Source organism: Anguilla rostrata, chromosome 10 (assembly GCF_018555375.3).
Source record: "Anguilla rostrata isolate EN2019 chromosome 10, ASM1855537v3, whole genome shotgun sequence".
Lineage (NCBI taxonomy): Eukaryota > Metazoa > Chordata > Actinopteri > Anguilliformes > Anguillidae > Anguilla > Anguilla rostrata.
In genome coordinates, this window is record NC_057942.1 from 4,079,844 (window position 1) to 4,099,591 (window position 19,748).

Below are 19,748 nucleotides of genomic sequence, written 5' to 3' on the forward strand. Positions count from 1 at the left end.
ACAGTTAAGGCTAAGTAAGGACATCTCCACACATATGCTTTTGTACTTTTATTAATAACTTTATTTTCATCATTTTCATCTATGAAAACAGTCAAAATACACCTGCCATTGTGACAGATCACACAAAATATATATATATATATTAAAAACACAGTAGTGCAATTGGCTTGCTAGACAGTTATATGCAGGAGAATTTCTCTTGTTTTAGGATAATACTGAAAGGATGAAAACAGTGGGCAGTATTTCTACCTTCAGTAAGTAGTGCGTTAAATACTGTGGAAAAAACACTGATCAGCAAGGGACTTGATGTTCATTCTATGCTAGATCAACTTCACGCAAATTTGGCAAAATTTGACTACACTTCAATCACCTGGGACTGAACGAATAAAATTTTTTATTTTTTTTATTTTTTAAAGATTTTCATCAAGGACTGGCTTCAGACTGGTCACACAAGGTATTCCGGATGCAATCACATTCTCTTTGAACGGTGAAATGATTATCTTTCCGTTGAAAACGCAACGATGACGACAGTTTTACCACACACAAACAGCACAGGCAGCTGAGGTGCACGGGAAGGACAGGCAGGCTCACAGGAAGAGGAGTCGATCACTTCCTGTACAGCGTGAACTACAATCATGGAGGAATCACGACACTTGTTCACCAGGCAGAGATAAACATTATCCCGCAGACACACCACTAGAGGCAAAGAGGAATTTTTTTTTCGGTCTGTTTGAAAGGCTCTGGCCTCCTCCTCGGACACGATCACAGCGAAACCTTCATTTCTCGAGGCCTCCGTGTAACTGTGGCCAAGCATTATGGGTAATATCTGTCGTGACTCAGCCATGTGAAATTCATGGCGAAGAACCCTCCCCCTTTGCAATCGAGTGACACACTTAGCAGTCGTGTGCTTGAGTGCAGTACATTATTCCTGCTCTTTCGAGAAAAAATTAATACTAGTGTACCTGATGTAGTGATCAATTCAGAGAGGAAATCATGTATAATTATTTGGACTAATCTTTCAAAACCAAGTCGATACTGATATCTAATTTATATAGATCCAAATAAGTTTCATTTCACAGCAATTCAGACCGTGTAACATAGTACCTGAACCACCAATGACCCTCTTCCACAGGAGCATAAAGAAAGGTTTTTATGCATTAGACAGGTATCCCAACTGAGAAACACGTAAAATGAGGCATTTTCCATCTCGGACAAGAACGAGGTACTTTTGTTCCACTCACCTGCTCCATTTGAACATTTAGTCGTTTTTCGGAGTCCGTGATTCAGAAGAACGAACAGGTGCATCCGAGCAATGTACAACACCTGTCCAGCTCTTCCGAAGCCGGACTTTATTGATGATGGGCAGCCATTTTGGGGACGGGGCCCCATTTTGGCTCCGCAGTGGCTTCTGTAGGTTCCATCACTCTGCTCCGGCCACACCGTGATGCCTTATGCTACTCTTCACAGCTTTATCTGACCTTTGACCCCTGACCCCTGACAGCACAGGCCGATTCACTGACAGACTCTGTCTCATAGGGAGTTCAGATGGGGGGGGGTTGGGAGCAAATAAAAGGAGGAAGTGAGCGAGTCAGTGGCCCTATGACGACCATAAAAGGACATTTTTTTCCGTTTGGGCTCCTCCCCCTCTTTGGAGGTCAATGGAAAGCCATAAAAGGGGCAATGATTTGATTGGAGCACTACACCTTGGTGGGAGGAGTCTCGAGGACAGTCTGTGTGGCACGTACGCAGGCAGAAGGTGAGGCAGGGTTTGGGGGGCGGGGCCCATCGTTAACCCCGCCCCTTCACTCCTCCAGCCTGAAGCTGGGCCGCCGTACCCTCTCGTAGAAGAGCAGGTAGGCGTTGGACGACAGCGCCTCCTGCAGGCTGGCGCGGCGCACCGCGTCGTCCGACACCCACAGCCACTGGGCGCTGAAGGGGGAGGGGCCTCGCGGCGGGGCCGGGGAGCGGCGGTACGTGACGAAGTGTCCGGAGTGCATGTCGCCGTGGTGCACCAGGATGGCGGTAAGCCGGAAGAGATAGGTGGAGGAGCTGAGGGAAGATGGCGGGAGAGTCAGGCAAGCTGAAGGTCCACTCGCCTTTACACGTTTAGCTTTCCATACTGTATGATCAGCTTACCACAAATGTTGTAAAAGCCTACAAATGCACAGGTAGTCATGTATACATCACATAAATCCCAAACAAGACCAGGTCAAAACCTAGTATATGGCTGGACCTAACACACTTCATCCGGCCGACCAATGGTTTAACTTCATCACTCAGTCACAAACATTCGCGTTTGTAGGGCTGGCCCTGCTGTTGCGGTCCAGCCAAAAATAGAGATATAAATATATATATATTGTTTTACATGTCCACAACTAGCACATGAATTCATTAAAATTATAACTCCAAACTAGCATGCTGACAGACCTGTTTGCTATACCAAAAAAACTGGAAATGACTGGAACTGAGGAGAAGAAAAATATGTCAACCTTTACCGGAAAATGAGGCATGTGAAATTAATGCTGCCCTGTGCCAGGTCCGTGACGGAGGAATCCAACATTTTTAAAAATAGGATTAAATTAATTAAGAAGCTGTCCTGAATAGTAATTATAATTTTCCATCCACTTTCCATGAGTCATGGCAGGTGCAGGCTAAAAGTCAGAACACTCCCCTCAAACAAGTGGTCCTGAATCGTAATCTATGGGTCTGGCTCAGTTTATACTGTGGCAGTGTTGTATAATGGGTAAGGAACTGGCCTTGTAACCTAAAGGTGACAGGTTCGAATTCCCAGGTAGGACACTGCTGTTGTACCCTTGGGCAAGGTACTAAACTAGTATATACTCAGCTGTATAAATGGATACAATATAAATGCTGTCCTATGCAGTTGCGTGTAAGTCGCTCCGGATAAGAGCGTCTGCTAAATGCCTGTAATGTAATTAAACTATTAGCTGTATGCAACATTTTCTTCTTGAGATAACTGAGATCTGCACACCGCATCTCTTCACAATAAACGCATGCTATACAGTTTAAGTCAAAAACAAACCAATCTTTTTTTTTTGAAATCTCACCACACTGACATTTGACTGTTAATGCTAACTCGGCCCACGTGTGTGTGTTCAGTCACATGGCTTCCCGGTCGCCGCGGACGCTCCAGCGCCACCAGGCGGCCCCAGCAGGAGCGTTGCTCACCTGTGGTCGTGGGCTGAGGAGACCTGAAGGCCCAGCACAGGTGTGTGGAAGAGGACGGACGGGCAGGCTCCGTTCGACAGCGGCTTGTTGTTGTTGCTGCAGTGTTCTGCGCCTGGGAATTGAGAGGAAACCCTTCCGTCATTTTTTTTCTTTCTTTCTTTCTTTACAATGCGGGCTGCACGGTTGGCTCAAAATAGAACAGGTCTAGACAAGCACGTCCTTGTTTTAATGAACTGGACGTGCGTTAGTACGGGGATTCTCGAAGTCTAGTCCCACCGGGTCTGCAGGTATCTGTTGGTTCCTTTGAGCCAGCGGCCATCTTAAGCTTTGCGTTTAATGTGTGTGCCGTGTCTGGTTTCATACCCACCCGGCTGAGCGGTCAGCCCATACCTCTCAGGTTAGCAGGTATGAGGTTCTGCCGTGCACCTTACGCAACATGCTTCGGTTTTAAAGTGGGCTCTACCTGCGCCGTTGGGAGGGGTCTTCCCATGAGCCTCAGCTCTGGCAGGTTTGGGCACCCCGCTGAACTCCTGGGACCCCCGGCTGGACAGGCGGTGCTTGTAGTAGTCCAGGGACAGGTACTCTGTGAACTGCACGTGCTCCTGCCTCTTAATGGGGGTCCCCTCGCTCGACCACGTCAGTCTCTGCAGGTGTATGCACAGGCACTGGGGAAGCTGAGAGAGAGAGAGAGAGAGGGAGGGAGAGAGAGAGATAGACAGACATGGGGGGGAAGAGAGGAGGGACAGAAGGTGAGAAAGGGAGAGGGGGGGAGTGATAGAGCGAGGGACAGAGAGGGAGGGAGGGAGGAAGAGAAAGAGAGAGACTCAGATAAGCCTGTTACATTGCATCTATTCAGCAGACACTTTTATCCAAAGCGACCTACAATAAGTGCAATAGCCTGCGATACCATCTAATACCCTGGGGGGAGAAGCAGGCTCAGGGATTTACTGTCATAATTTTCATCTGATTCCTATTCATCCTCAGGTCACTGCAGCATTTGAAGAAGCACAAACAGGGGGAGTCGTCTTACGCTGCTGTAACTCTGTCTGCAAACAGAGGGTTTTATCTGGAATTTAAACCCTTATCACTCCCCAGAATTCAAATCCTGACTATGAAGAGATGTCAGTGTCAGTGTCTACTTCAACGCACCAGGTCTGTTGCCTCTTGGAAACATCACCCTTGCGGCTGGCAGTGAAAGGACGGAGTGTGGCACAGTGGGTAAGGAACTGCGCTTGTAACCGAAAGGTCGCAGGTTCGAATCCCGGGTAAGGACACTGCCGTTGTACCCTTGAGCAAGGTACTTAACCTGCATTGCTTCAGTATATATCCAGCTGTATAAATGGATACAATGTAAAGTGCTATGTAAAAAAAAAGTTGTGTAAGTCGCTCTGGATAAGAGCGTCTGCTAAATGCCTGTAATGTAATGTAATGTAATGAAAGGTAGGCTGTTTGTATCATTATGAAAACAGCTGCAGCTTGATTACAGGATCACAGAAAGAAACAAATACCACCTGAAACTGCTAAAGAACAAATTACAAGCTTAACAGCAAATGAGCATCCCTACCTTGCCCAGTTTAAGCTGTTTAATGAAGGTCGTCCTCTGGCTTGGTATGAACTCCCCATTCAATGCACCCGCCGCCTGGATCTGAAACAGCCAAGCATACTAAACAACCATGTAATACTGATATAAATACAACACATTGTCATTCCAGTCTGGGGGCTCTCTGTGCCATCTTATATTACTGGTGCACAGGTTTTGTGTCCATCAGACCAACCAAAATTGTGAAAAGGACTGCCTAGAAATGAATAATTAATCAATGAAACTGTGCACTTGAAACTTAACACTCAGTTAAACCAAGCCTGTGAAGAGTCAATGGGTGACATCACAGTGACTTTTTTAATACATATATTTCACCAGTCTATGTTCCAAGCCCACCTTCGTACAGTTCTCACACTCCACTTCCTTGATGGTCTCAGAGGAAATGAAATGCTGGAGACAGTGGTCCAGAGTAACAGGCCGGCCCTGGAGGAAATTATCTGCATTAGCCTCCCATCCACCGGGGGAGCCACAGTTTGTGGAATTACACAAGGTTTATTGTGACATCATAATCAGACACAAAACCACAATTCCAAGTGCCTTCCCTTTGCTCCTCTTAAATGCCACTGTTGTTGTCGCAGGTAAGGACTGTAAAGGTTTTGCGGCGGTGAACCAAAAAAAAGAAACCTGAAGCACTGCAACAGTTTGCATAGTGCAACATTTTTTCCATAACAAGCTGTACCCAGAAGCTACAAATGTGTGTCTGCACACAAGACTGAGCTCTCTCTCCTTCTGTGCGCTCACCCATGGTGCAGACGGGATGGATAGTGAAAGACTGTCAAAGGAATCGTACCGCACTGGACTCTGTAAAAAAAAAAAATTAAAATAATAATAATAAAAATTGTGATAAACAAACTTATAGAGTCGGATGTGTCAAAATCACACATGGAAATATGCAGAGCAAGTACATTTCTCTTCAAATGTAAACAAGGAAGTAGATTTTGCATGCAGTCACCTGCTGTTCACAGCGCTTGCATATCATGTTACTTGTCAGTCGTCCGTGGAAAGGATGCTGGGACTTCCATGTGCTAGTGATAGGGTGAAGAGGGCCTGGAGGGGGAATATTGAATCGTTTTTTTTAGCCACTTTGCCAGTCAAAGCAAGAGCAGGTAGCGCTTACTTTCCCTCACACTAGACCTTACCTCGACTTCTACAGCTCAAGTTCTTCTCGCCGGACTCTGGGGGACTCTGCACGCAAAGCCACAAGCAGCGGGATTAATAAAGAGAAACGTGCTGAACGTGTTCGTTTAAAGGCGAACGGCTGTGAGCCACTTCCTGTCTGGCCTGATAAGGGCTTGTGTATCTCAGGTACTATTCAGTAGCTTCACGAGGCACTGCAGCGTTCACCTAATGTTAACCACTTCACCGGGTCAAACTGACAACAATACAGATTAGATTTTTTTTTTTTTTTGGAAGAGACTGAAGTAATAAGCAGTAAGACCGGGCTGCACGCTTCCTTCCAATGCATGCACTTACGTAGTCTTCTTCTACGCAAAGCATAAGTTTGCAGGGGGGGCAGGTTTACCTCCAGGGACTGCATGTCGAACAGGTGGGTGACTCTGGGCAAACGATCCCGCTCCTCTTCTAAGGACGACGTGAGGACATGAAAGAGTTCGTGGGCATCCTGAGGACAGAAGAAGAAGAAGCAGCAGCCAGGATGAGAGGCACAGCACCGTCAGAGACGGTGTTGAGCATGCAAGGCACAAACAGGACCCACCTGCTCCTCAAAAGAGCTGATCTGCCACCTGCGAAGCCTGAGGACATCCAAGAGGCACCCTGCGTCAAGGACATCCTCCTCTCCAGGGTCATGGCTGGACAGAGCTGCAGACACAGGTGATGAGGAGATCCGGTCAGCCAATGCAGACGGTGCCTCGATTCGAGAGAGAGAGAGAGGGAGAGAGAGAGAGAGAAGGGACTGGTCGGCCGCCTGGTGAAGCCTACCCCTGAGCAGCTGCAGAAGAGTTCTGGACAGTTTGGGGTCCCTCTCCTGGTCGTCATGGCCGTGACTCGCGCCCCTCTGGCCCGAGAACTCGTCCAGCCACTCGATGAAGGAAGGACACGCCGCCAAGCCCTGGAGCAAGGAGTTCATGAAGCAGGTGTTGCCCAAATTCAACAGGCCGGGCACCATGCCTGGAGAAGACAAAGTTTTAACAGGTTTTAATAAACACAGTCCAAGGTGTCACAGCCTTCTTTGACCCAAGAGGTTTCCACTCATGGTACTTGGCCACAGACAAGACAGTGGCCATTTAATTCACTTTTTTAAGTACTTCCAAAAAAATAAAAAGAAAAAAGAAATTTAAAATTTAAAATCTCACACCTTTTTTTCGCTTCTTCCTCTCTGTAATAGGACCCCACAGGACATAAACACCGGCCGCCACGGCAGCCGCTATGCCGCCAATTACCGCCCAATTTTTCATCATCTTGTTCCTAAAGGGAATTGTAGCAGGACACGTAAGTTTAGCACAAGTTCACCGCAAACAAGCACAGATGTCAAGCATAGCACAAGTATTTTACCTGGAGCAGTTCTGTGTGCAGAAGGTTTGTTCCTTATTGCTGCCATTTTATTTTTTTTAGCAAAAAAAAGGGCAGAACATAAAAATGAACACCACAAACTTACGATCACTGAATGCAATGAAATTACTGTCATTCAAAAGCTCGTACTTCCACAAAAACAACAGCTAATAACCATGCAATAGTGAAGACATACAGGCATAATTCGTTGTAAATTAGTCTGATCATCTATAAACAGATTAAACAAATACAGTGTCAAAGACATTAAACTGCCCCATAGCTGAGCAACACTGCTGTCAGTTCCCAGATATTTAAAAAGGCTACGTTATAGCAAGTACCTAACTATATAACAACGTTGACCTCTGCTCTGTTGTCCTCTATAGCAAAAACAAAATAATAATTTTTGTTCATCAAAACTGTAGATAGGCTACTTGTCAACCCTGTAGCTGAAGCATGGCTAGCTAGTAGCATTAGCTCTATGGTCATGTACTCTACTAGTAGCGACCTTTGTATGCAAACTGATTAGGTAGCAGCTAGCGAGCTACCTGGAAAGCTAACTGCATTTAACTCGCTTAACTGTCTACCCTTCTTCCAAATAGGCAGAGGTTAGTTAGCTAGCTAACTAAAGTATGCAGCTATAAGTTGACTTCATCGACCCAATTCTATCAAATTTGAATTGATTTTTGTACTGTCAACGTTGAAAATCGTAGCATAAACCCAGTGCTGTGTTGCGTCTTTGGCCGTCTACGCAGTATATTAGCAAGCTAGCTAACCTCCTTCACTTTGCTGTACCGAACACTACCAGATATCAATCAGTACCCCCCCATTAAGATATTTGTTCCGTGGCAGTTTGGTCCTAACCTGACTGTGGATCCAGTTCTAAGGAACTCCCGAACAAGCTTGTCTGTACCTTCAGGTCTGCACCACGGCATTCTCACCGGTGCAAAAGCCGAGATGTTGTACTAGCGTGGACACAGAGTGTAGGGTGGAACGCAAACGAGCTACGTCTTTGTTTCCATACGGATATACTAAATACTAGTACAGGAACTCTCGGGCATGTGTTTTATTTAAAGCAATACAACGTAGTTTCAAGCCAAGAAGGTGAAGTATCTATGAGGTGACTAATAGCTATCTGGGTTTCCTATCTACATTAGAGATGAACTAAATAATAATAGGACTAAAGCAACACAATTACATATAGTTGGGAGTGTAATTAGAAGTAGCTAGTTAGATGATGGCGTGCGTGAGCGTCCACGTTACCACTAGATAGGCTTACCCTGCTTAACTTACCTAGCTGAATGCACTAACTTCATTTGAATAACTGATGTTTTGTGAATATTGTACCCCGCCCATTTTTTTGGGTAGCTGTAACTCAGTGTGACTGGATATACATGGTGTCATAGGTCTGAAAACATTGCCGTCATGCAGCATTGGTGAACTACAAAGTTACTATGGTTACAGCACATGTTCAAACGGATATCTTACACGCTGTTTATGATAACCTACTTTTGGGCAACTCAAGAACAAACGATTTCAGGAAACTGCACCATCGGATTCAAGACCGAGGCCAAATACCTAATCACAAGTCACCGGACCTCCTTGTCAGGTCCAACTTTTGGATTCTAACTCTGTTAAGGTAATATTACCACCAGATAGACAAGAGAGCCAAGTGCTGTCCTTGTTGCCTCAAAGCAACGCGTTTAATTGACACATTTTTTTAACGCTGGACATGTATTCTCATTTTCTTCTACAGTACTGCTAAGCTGAGTGCACGCAAATGAGGTGTGTAAACTGAGAGCAACGCTGGAGAATTTGATTATGCACTTGGCACGGCAAGCTCTCATACAGTATGAACTTTCAAAAACCTGCTTTTGTCATTTCATATCATTCAAAATACTATTAATCTTTGTTCTCCGAGATAAATCCATCTCGTGCCTAAATGTAATGACGGCAGCGCGTGCAGTTTTGGCAGTATTAATTATTTAAACACGCATTGCTGAAAAGTGGCAGGATTGCGCGGGAGTGGAGTTCTTTTTTTAAAAGGCAATATTCTTGCGCAGCTTAATCTACTTGTCCGAGTTTTTCAAAACACATCAATGGAAAAATAAATCTTTAGATTTATTTATAGTTTAATAAGCTGGGGTCAGCACATTCAGAGCCTGTACACAATGTACGAAAGCATTCACATCCATGGCCACTGTGGCCTTGTGAATATAGATTTGTTGTATAATCTTCATACAGTGTTGAGTGAATATGGTCCCCAGGTGATGTCACTGTGTGTTTAATAAAAACAATACTTTATACTAATTTTATTTATTTATTGATGGGGGGGGGGGGGGGTTACAGGAATAGTTCCTTTTTTTTGTTGTTGAGTAAATTTGTTCTAAATAATTAGAGCAACTCCAATGCCAATATATGAAATTTTCTTCAGTCATATTTTTTTCAATGCCATGTTCTGTTCATCTTGAGATATTAGTCTTAGTCAGCAGCTGTTTTTCGCTTACATTTGGTCTGCTAAATTCAGTACGCTAAATCCCAACGCAGCATAATAGCATTTCATCCCATCGTCTTATGCCGGGCTTTCCAGGACAAAGGACTATTTAGGGATGACTAGAATAAAGTGTGTGTGTGTGAGACAGATAAAGAGAGAGCGAGAGAGAGTGAGATTTGTCATACATAATTTACCCACACACTGACAGAGGTGGGTAACCCGGCTTCAAAGAGTAAAAAGACTGACTATGTATTTGCTCCACCAACATGCACTAAATCAGCTGATTACAATAATTAGTTCTCCTGTCATGCTGAAGAGTTATGCTAATTAGAATCAGATGGTTTAGTGCATGGTGATGGAGCAAATACACAGTCCGTCTTTTTACTCTTTGAAGTCGGGTTACCCACCTCTGCACACTGAGATGCTTAGGTCTAATCCTACCGGCTTCTCTTTGGCCTGTTCAAAATTGAGAAGTCAGCTACATGACTGAAGCATGTCAGGCCCCAGGTAAAACTGCTGTATACCTTATTCATTTCATTTTAAATACAGTAATGAATAAAATGTCAACTTGAAGTCAGACAAGAGTTTTTACAGCGGATGCTTCATATTTGCACATGTACATGTAACACCTTTACAAACGGGACTTGGATTTATCTTCAGTCTTCAATATCTGGCTTTGCTCTTGGAAAATCTGGTAAATTTGTGTCCTACAATTTTCATTATTGTTTGAATTAATTGTTTATTTATTCATTTATTTTAATTCGGTTGCAAAAAATTAAATGTAATCAAAAATCTGGTGCAAAAATCAGGAAAAGGTAATATGACCCCCATACATCAAACGCTTATAATTGCTTTAATCAATTAATAATTTGTGTAATAAACATATTTGTAGTTACTTTAAAACCAGAGTTTATGAAACAACCATTATTATGTATTTCCGCCAGAATATTATGTATATTAATTTTAGAATAATAAATAAAAACGTACAACAGCACGGCTTTTACAGAATTATTTGTACCTACAACATTATATGTCTGGCCATAACATTTGTCAGTGCATATTACCCTATAGAGTGCATTAGCACGCCTAGCTTTTGTCACCATTGATACGACACGGGAAGCAAAAAATTGTAACACCGCCCCTCCTTTGGCTCGATCACCATTGATAATCAGAACAAGTCGCTTTCCGCAAGCCTGTAGTGCTGAAACCCTGGTTCGTTTTCACAACAATGTGAGGGCAATGAAACAAAGCGTTGGAGAACCCGACAAACAGCACCACAATGGACGATGATCTGTTCCAGCTGAGGCAGCTCCCGTAAGCGTTGTGATTCTCAAAAGCAACTATAACATGCTAGTATTTATTTGTTTTTCGTTAATTCCTCGCAGGGCCCTATTGCCAAACAGACTGCTTACCTATAGAGGTTATAATAGCAAGAAACATGATGCTGATATGTGCGCTTAGAGATATAAGGGGTTTGCAACTACTATATATAATATTTTTTTCTGTGTATGTGCATGCATACAATGTTTTTGCCGTTCGATTATCATTTAATCATAATTTTGTAAAGATCATTGATAAATCTCTCTGACGTGTTACGTCACACCCATATAATAGACGAAAGTAAATGGTACTTTTTAATGTCATTTTGTTCAAGACGGGCCCATAGCAATAGAGCTGGGTTATCTTTGCGTTCGGTTTGTCGGAGGAAAATAATAAGCCATCGCACCTGCCACAGCGTTTCTCATTTCCGTACATTTCTGGATCAAAAAAAAAAAATACGAATACGAATACTTTAACTGAACGATTCTAACGTTATCTGTAACAGTTGCCGTATATATATACCCGTGGTAATTACATTCAATTATCCGTGTTATTGGCCTGTGTCTGCGAGTTAAGGTTAGATGCGTGTTTGACAGGTCCACGTGGACACGTGAAAGGTTCGTTCGGCAGGAAACGCAGTAAGCAAATTCTCTCGGCACCGGGTGCTATCGGTGATGGATTAGCGTCACTGGAACCGCAGATTGATCTATCTTTTTTTTTTTTTTTTCCTGAGGTGACGTAGGTATAGGTGTACATGCACACCTCCGCTGCTACCTTTGATATCTCTACCACTGTATACGCGTTGTTTTCTATTAAATTTCAGCATGATGCTTGGCACCCATACAGATTAATTATAGTGGTATTTCAAACGGCAGTTTCGGGTGATTGTTCAAAAGAAGAAGAAGAAGAAGAAAAAAACAGTAGTCACGGTTTCCCTGTGAAATATACATGCAGAGCCCTTAAGCCTCCTGTTATGCTTGTGGATCCGTTGTATCAGTCATGTTCCCCGACCCATTTTCACCTGGTACGGTCATAATAGGTAATAGGTATTTTATCTTCCAGTTGTGGTTTACCTTACTACCTAATCAGTTATCTAATCTTACCTGGGATTGACAAGTTTTGTATACTTTACAGTCCTCACAGATCTTGCTTACTGTAGGACACACAACTCATTTTCATAACAAAAAAGCATTTCTGTGGTATCTTATTGATTATATTTGCCATGGTAGATATAGGATGCATATATTTAGGTTTGATTACCTCTTTTTAGCATGTGTGCACTTCCTAGGTATTTTGTTTGTCTTGATGACTTGCCATAAATGGACAAATTCGCAGCTTGTTTTTTTTTTGTCGTTGTCAGATTTGACTGCAGGAGTCCAGATCACAAATGCATTGTGTATCAGTCCTGAATTATAATGTGAAAGATGGCAAAAGGCCAGGGATCTGTTGTCCTCTCACTCCTGAAGATGTCGTCAAGTTTCATACGGGTCAATTCTGACCCAAAAATACGTAGCAGGAGGGGTAAATATTCATTGCCTGTTTCTCGGGATGGTTCATTTTAAGTTTTAAGGTTGAATTTCTATGTCAGCTTGTTAGTAAAGATGAAATACCATCACAGGACAAATTGTTATTGGAAAATATTTGGTGTTCAGACAAAACCGATTCGCTTTTTATTAGCCTAAATGAGGGGCCAGCTTTGAATTTAACAACAAAACAACAAAAAGCGGCCCTCTGACTTTCAGCGATAAAATGGAGACCTCTTCACAGTTATGAGAGGGCGGTGTGGCAGTAGAAGGCGGCAACAGGTTTCATCAGCCTGTTTGTGAACAACGCGCGAGGCGCAGTCTCCTCTCCCAGCATCGCAGCTGCGAGACAATATTAACAGTAACTGACAGGAAGTACACCCTGATGAGGCGCCGTTGGCGATGTTACTTCCCTTGTTTGTTTCATCAAGTGAGGACATTGTTAGCAGCACCGCTGCGATAACGGAGGGAAACCACTGTGAAGATGAAGCCTTCCCCATCGTGACTCTGCTCATTCTGAGATAAGTTTCCAGTCAAGCCGCAATCACTGGTATTTGAAGTAGGACGTCACTGGGGTTAAAACTTAGCCCCCAGGCGTAAAACATGGAGCTGCTGCTTTTGAGGCAATCAGCCCACCCCGACCCCCCCACCCTGGTTTCACCCTGTGTAAAGTCTAGGCCAGAGCAGCCTAGAGATAAGATACAGAAGGCAAGCACTAGGGGGGAGCCATTAAAGGTGTAAATGTGTGTGTGTGTGTGTGTGTGTGTGCGTGAGTGTGTTTCGTCAACAGGGGCGGCCTGGGAAACCTTGTGCCGGCGTGCCTCATACTCTTAAGATTCCGTACCTTAAAATTGGTCAATACACCTATGGGCACTGTTTTGGAGATTCTGGGTGAGGCCGTAGCAGAATAAAATGGAAGCCATAGGGTCACTGCTGGCTTTGTAACCTGGCTTGATCGTTGGCTGATCCAGTTTCACCGCATTGTGGCTCACGGACATTCCCTCAATCGCCAAGACTGTCACTTGCAAAAAGGTCTCAATATTTAATGTCACCATAATGCTCACAATGAAAGAGGGTTAATTTCCTTTTTCAAGTGTAACTTGAAAAATCTATGATGTATTGTGGAGTGACCTGAACCAATAATAATATATAAAAGGGAAGAAATAAGTATTCCTCAGATCCCCGACCTGAATATTAATTAGATATGCATGGGCCAGGAGAAGAGGGGGGGGGGCCTCTTCTCTTCTCTCATCTACATAAAATGTGGACCTGTCTTGCACTTAGGTCATTCTACATTTCATCCCCGGTTCCTTTGGAATATTTTGCTGTCTGTTGGGTTTTTTTTTTTAAACTTAAGCGCATTCATGGGGTTAACTCGAAAGAGACAAGCTCCGGTTTGGTTTGTTCTTTCTTTCATTCTTTCTTTTTTGTGTGTGTGACTGAAACTTGTCTCCATGTCTGTAATATTAATTGTCTCTGAAGGTAGTCGAAGTAACCGTGAAAGTGTTTTCGCACAAAGGAGATGGTGTTTTGTCAAAAACAAATGAGATTGAAAAAGATAGCTGGTAGACTGCATTCTGTTTTATTTAGTTCACGTTCAAATAATCTGTATACTAAAAGTTTAGGCCTCAATGTATTGATGAAGGCTGAGACCAAAACTTTGATTGAACATGAATTGAATTAAGTAGAGTGTGGTCTACCAGCTATTAAGGTAGTTGAACTTTCATCTTTAGATTAGACATTGAATACTTGTTCTTGTAACTGAATAAATCTCTTCATTTTTATCTGGTTATGAGTTGTACATTTCTGATAAAGGCTGACCCAACAAGTTTTCTCTGCCTATCAGTGAACTTGGTGCTTTAATTAATAATTGATATTTTTGATAATAATTTTTAAATTAAATCAAATAAATCCATTTTACACGTTGTATAAGTGAGGGGTTTTGAACCGTCGATGCCACTTGTATTCTGTATTCAGAGTGCCGAACATTAAACAGAGTGCCGTTAGCCGTTAAAATCGCCGAATCCAGAAATCGTCTTTTTAAGCAGATTTTACATAATCCTCGCTTCCCTGACAGCATGTATGTCTGAAGTGCTGCAATTAGTGTTGTTGCTGCTGCTTCTGAAATGCAGCGAGTTGGCGGTGTGCCCGGTCACCATGTGAAACGAAGCAGATTCAAGGAGACGAGGCTAAACTATGGGCGCTAGCCCACAGCTCCCTGGCCTTAAAATATGCAGGACGTTTCCCCAGCGTCAGCTCTAAGTCATTTCCCACCCCAGCTGGGGCTGGGTTTTCAGGTTCTGCTGCACTCCGGAAGAGGAATTCAGATGCCTTTGCAATAGTCGTTAGGGCACTGGGCTTGCTCTCACTTTCGGTATCTCCAGATATATAATTTATTGGGATGTCAGGTATGCCGTCCGCCAAGTTACGTCATGGTGGGGGTGGCGTGCCTCATACCTATACAGCACCGAGAGTTTTTGGGGTTTCCTACAGAAACAACCACAGCGATTAAAACATTAACTTAAATGATGTCTTTTTCCATAAGGCAATTTTTTTTTATTTGACACTTTGATGTGACACATAAAGTTTCAATGACCGCATTCTCTTCAGATGGCAAGACGTACAAAATGCAGGGCCTGGCTTTGGAATAGAGTCAGTTTAATTTGTGTGAGCTAGGAGACAGTCAATATAGTTTTTTGTAACTTGGCCTCATTTTGATGTCAATACTTGTAACGTCAGTATTAATTAATGACTTGCAGTATAGTCAGTGCTTTGTATGTGTGAGTAACTTGCCATATTTTGTACGCTGAAGACATTTTTTGTTACACACACACACACTCACACACACACACACACATATATATATATATATATACCCAGATCTCTGTATCTCTACCTTTTCTTCAACAAGCTCTCACATGTGGTTCTTCTTGAACATTTGCCTTGAGAAAATCCATTTAAATCACACTGTTTTATGTGCCCTCTTCGACCAGAGTAGATTATCTGGTTTGTGGAGTATTGCAGCATTTCTCTTTGCAAATTAACATGAGATGTTGGGGACGACATAGCTCAGGAGGTAAGAGCAGTTGTCTGGCAGTCAGAGGGTTGCCGGTTCGATCCCCCGCCCTGGGGCGTGTCGAAGTGTCCCTGAGCAAGACACCTAACCCCTAATTGCTCCCAGCGACCTGATTGGTACCTCGCATGGGAGCCTTTCACCATTGGTGCGTGAGTGTGAGTGTGTGTGTGTGAGTGGGTGAATGAGAGGCATCAATTGTAAAGCACTATATAAATGCAGTCCATTTACTTGATTTCATTTCACTCATTTATGCTAATCGGTTCGGGGGGGGGGACCCATTGCTACTGAATTTCAGTAAATGCTACATTACTGGGAGGGACTGAGCGTGTTCCTTTGGCTAATTACACCGTTCAGCTAAGAGCATTCAGCTGCAGTCAGTCGAGCTCTTGAAATAAACACTCTTGATTATAGTCATTAGGTCATCAATGGTCGCTCACACGGAGCCTCTGATGCAAAGCTCACCCGCTTGCTGTTCTTTTAACCTCAGGGAGATGGACACTGCTGGCCCAATTACATAGAAAAAAACGAACGTATCATGAATTGAATATTTTATTAATTCGTATGCAGATGACGGATTTGTGCTCTGGCTTTTGGTACGGGGGGGTATTGTAATTGGGCCTAACGGTATATGTCAGTTGTGGGTGATCTCAACCTGGAAGCAGCCCTACATTTCATATGCATGAATAATGAGCTCCATAATGTTTGGGACAAAGATGTATTTTTTATTCTTGAATGGGCTCTGTTCTGTGCGATTTTAGATTTGTTCCCAAACAATTCACATGTGGTTATAGTGCGCATTCTCAGCTTTTATTAAAAGGTATTTTTATACATTTTGGTTTCAACATGAAGAAGGTACAGCACTTTTTATACATAGCACCCCATTTTGTGGCACCATAATGTTTGGGACATATTAATGTTATGTTGCAAACATTATGGTGTTGTATGTTGTTTAGTAGCCTACTTTGCACATATCTTCTGCATGCAACGAATGCTTAAAGTCTGGGCCCATAGACATCAGCTGGTGTTAAGTATCTTCTCTGGTGATGAGTGCTGAGTTATTTTTTTTGTTCTTTTTTTTTTCTTTTGCAATCAGGGCGGAGTAAGTACGGGTTTATAGACGTTTTTAGCTTTACTGAGGGTGAGTGCAGGCTAGCTAAGTGCTCCGCCCAAGTGCTCCCTGAAGTGACGAGTCTTCGCTCTGCGGTGGGAGATGGTGGGAGATGGTGACTCTGCTGGTCTGTGGTGGTGGTGCTGAGGGTCCCTTCCTACGCTTCAGCATCAGGACAGCAGAAGGCTCACAATCTTGATTATGCACCGAATCCTCAGTTGCAAAGTGGCCTGTGTTAACTGTACTAAGTAGCCTAGCCGTAGGTGTAGGACCTAAATGAGCCCTTGTTAAGCATTTATGCCTTTACAATTTGCCATTTTACCCTCTTAGTTTCATTTTCTTGTTGCTGAAAAACTCACAGTTGCAGGTGCCATAAGGAACAATATAGCTGTCGATGGAAAAATTGGTAGGCCTAATACATTACCGGCATAGTCACATGAACTCAAAAACGAATAATTTAAAGTGACATATTACTCTCTTTCCCACCATTTACTGTAGGAAGACGTATAGCTGAGCTTTCATTTTTATGTGATAAATTTTAAATTCATTTAGGAAAATGTATTTTGAACATCACCTTACCCATAAGGTTTGTGTGTGCTTCATTAAGTTGCCAACCTCCTATTGCAGTCGACATATACAGTATTTCAAATGAAATGTGTACTCCAGGGCTATTCTGTCATCCATTTGCCTGGTATATGTTGTGCACTGAGAATTTCTGCATCCCATTTATGCCAATAAAACAATGACACAGGCAGGAGGCTCGTACATCACCTAGGCAACAGCCTTTCTCCTTCAACCAAAATCGGCTCTGTACCCACAATAGCTCATTCCCCCAAAGATATTGATTCAGGGCAGGCTTGGGGAGTTTTTTTTTTTATTGGGTCAGGAGAGGCACCTCTGTGAGCGTGTTAAAGGCCAACTCAGCTTTGTGTTGCCCAATGCTAAATGTGTGTAAGCCTGGAGAGAAGGCTTCAGTTCCCAGCTAAAACCAGAATACCAAGCAAGAGTTTATTAATGCAGCTTGGATTTCAAAAGAGACGGACGTTGGTGTGGATTTGAACTGTTTTTTATTTTTTTTATTTGTTTTTTTTTAACCCTTTCAGGGTGGTCAAGTTCCGTCGCACGGGTGAGAGCACACGTTCCGAAGACGATGGGGGGTGCAGGGAGCACGAGGTCCAGATCGAGGGCGTCCGGACGGACATGGAGTCCGTAGAGCTGGGCGATGGCACCACCGTTCCCAGGGAGTTCGCCAACCCCACCGATGGTACCCCAACATTTACCGGATGCCTTTTTTAGTCAAAGTGACTTTATCTTGTTTAAGTTATCTTGGCCCGGAAGACCACCAGTAGAGACAGAGAGATCAGCGAGTCTACAGTGGTTGATGTGTGTGACAGATGATCTGTTACACCCATCCAGAAATACCTAGTGCCTCAACATCCCTTCTGGACGAGGGTCAAACATCGACTTTGAACCCTTTAACCCTTTCTTCCTTTAATTTGCCAGTAAAATTTCGCCGTGCATTTGTAATCAGGGTTTTGAGAAGGCTCTGTGTTTACCTGAATACCCAATCAGAGGCCTTGAGCACTGTGCCCCTTTCAGTTGACTGCGTGATGGAACGTGGGACGCTGGATGACGGAAGGCTTTCCTCTCTCTCTCTTCCCAGACACCTTCATGGTGGAGGACGCGGTGGAGGCCATCGGCTTCGGGAAGTTCCAGTGGAAACTCTCCATTCTCACCGGGCTGTCCTGGGTGAGGATCAGCAGCTGGCCGCAGACCCTGGGTCAAATACGTTTTTTTTTTTTGATTCAAATACCTTTCTACTCTTTACTGATCTTGTCTGGTGTATTGGAACCAATGAAATACTCTCAAACAGTGCAAACCCCACCCCTTCTGGTCATATTGGCAGGCTTAATTACACCAGGCAAGATCAACTGAGCACAGAAAAAAGTATTTGAATCCTAAACAAATACATATTTGACCCAGGTCGTGGCTGACAGTCACAGAGAATAGCACCCACCCTCTGACTCACAGCTGTCTTTCAAGGCTCAAATCGAGCCCAAATCGCCGGTTCCCAGCCCTGTCCCCGGAGATCTACCGTCCTGCAGGTCTTCATTTCAACCCTAATTTGGCACTGCTGATTCTGCTAATTACCAACTCAACAAGATCACTGGCTGCTGAATGGGGTGTGGCTTCATTGGGTTTGGAGTGAAAACCTACAGGACGGTAGATCTCCAGGAGCGGGGTTGAGAACCACTGGCGCTTATTTTTCCAATGCGATTTCTGTTAAAGGACTATGGTTACATCATCTGAACCTACCCTGCGCCACACTGGCAGTGCACAGGAGTGCAGGATAACGTCACACACTGTGCTTGTGAATAGAAAACAATCGCAGGGTAGACCCACAAGCTCAGGGGAACCTGCCTAGTAATAATTTTGTTTTTCTCTTTCTTCCTCTGTCTCCCCACTCTTTCTGTCACTCTTTGTCTTTGTCTCCTCACCCTCTCTCTCTTTTTCTCTCGCTCTCTCTCTCTCCTCCCCTTTCTGACTTTTTGTCTTTCTCCTCACACTCTTTCTTCCCTCTTTCTCTCTCTCGCCCCCCCCCCCCCACCCCCCAGATGGCTGACGCCATGGAGATGATGATCCTCAGCATCCTGGCCCCTCAGCTGCACTGTGAATGGAGGCTCCCCAGCTGGGAGGTTGCCCTGCTCACATCGGTACCGTACCGCACCCACTCCCACCCCCACCCCTACCCCTAACCCTAACCCTAACCCTAAAGCTGCTTACACACGATCAGCATCACAACGCTCGGCACCATTAAATTCCTACGGAGGGAGTGCTGACGCCCGACTGCGCATAGTGCACAGCTCAAAACTGGTACCAGTTTGAGTTGATCCTCAAAGTTTTTAAACGGTTGAACTTTGACCTTGTTCGAA

The 19,748-nt window shown here is 43.9% G+C and overlaps 2 protein-coding genes across 13 annotated transcripts in view; one reads left to right on the forward strand and one right to left on the reverse strand.

The window, feature by feature from the left end:
- Positions 1-35: 35 nt before the first annotated feature.
- On the reverse strand, positions 36-8,357 carry usp30 (ubiquitin specific peptidase 30). 5 transcript variants are annotated; one of them, XM_064353555.1, is made up of 14 exons: positions 8,159-8,357; positions 7,301-7,339; positions 7,104-7,213; positions 6,728-6,916; positions 6,504-6,607; positions 6,312-6,410; positions 5,929-5,974; positions 5,742-5,836; positions 5,531-5,590; positions 5,126-5,212; positions 4,754-4,834; positions 3,653-3,863; positions 3,190-3,301; positions 36-2,049 (listed from the first exon to the last, which is right to left on the reverse strand). In XM_064353555.1, exons 1-14 carry the CDS (start codon positions 8,227-8,229, stop codon positions 1,803-1,805), a joined length of 1,551 nt encoding a protein of 516 aa, XP_064209625.1. In that variant the 5' UTR covers positions 8,230-8,357; the 3' UTR covers positions 36-1,802. The 5 variants fall into 5 exon arrangements, with proteins under 5 accessions (XP_064209625.1, XP_064209629.1, XP_064209630.1 ...); XM_064353559.1 differs by having other exon boundaries at positions 8,208-8,310; XM_064353560.1 differs by lacking the exon at positions 8,159-8,357 and adding an exon at positions 7,987-8,093.
- Positions 8,289-19,748, forward strand: part of svopa (SV2 related protein a) — an 18,589-nt gene continuing 7,129 nt past the window's right edge. The window contains exons 1-6 of one of the 8 annotated variants that reach the window (XM_064353550.1): positions 8,289-8,398; positions 8,835-8,933; positions 9,051-9,144; positions 17,919-18,079; positions 18,479-18,564; positions 19,431-19,529. In XM_064353550.1, the coding sequence (XP_064209620.1) occupies positions 9,116-9,144; positions 17,919-18,079; positions 18,479-18,564; positions 19,431-19,529 (375 nt within the window). In that variant the 5' untranslated portion in view covers positions 8,289-8,398; positions 8,835-8,933; positions 9,051-9,115. Of the gene's footprint in view, positions 8,415-8,444; positions 8,934-9,050; positions 9,145-10,939; positions 11,103-17,918; positions 18,080-18,478; positions 18,565-19,430; positions 19,530-19,748 lie in introns of those variants that run through there. The other 7 variants (XM_064353548.1, XM_064353545.1, XM_064353549.1 and 4 more) reach the window with 7 other exon arrangements.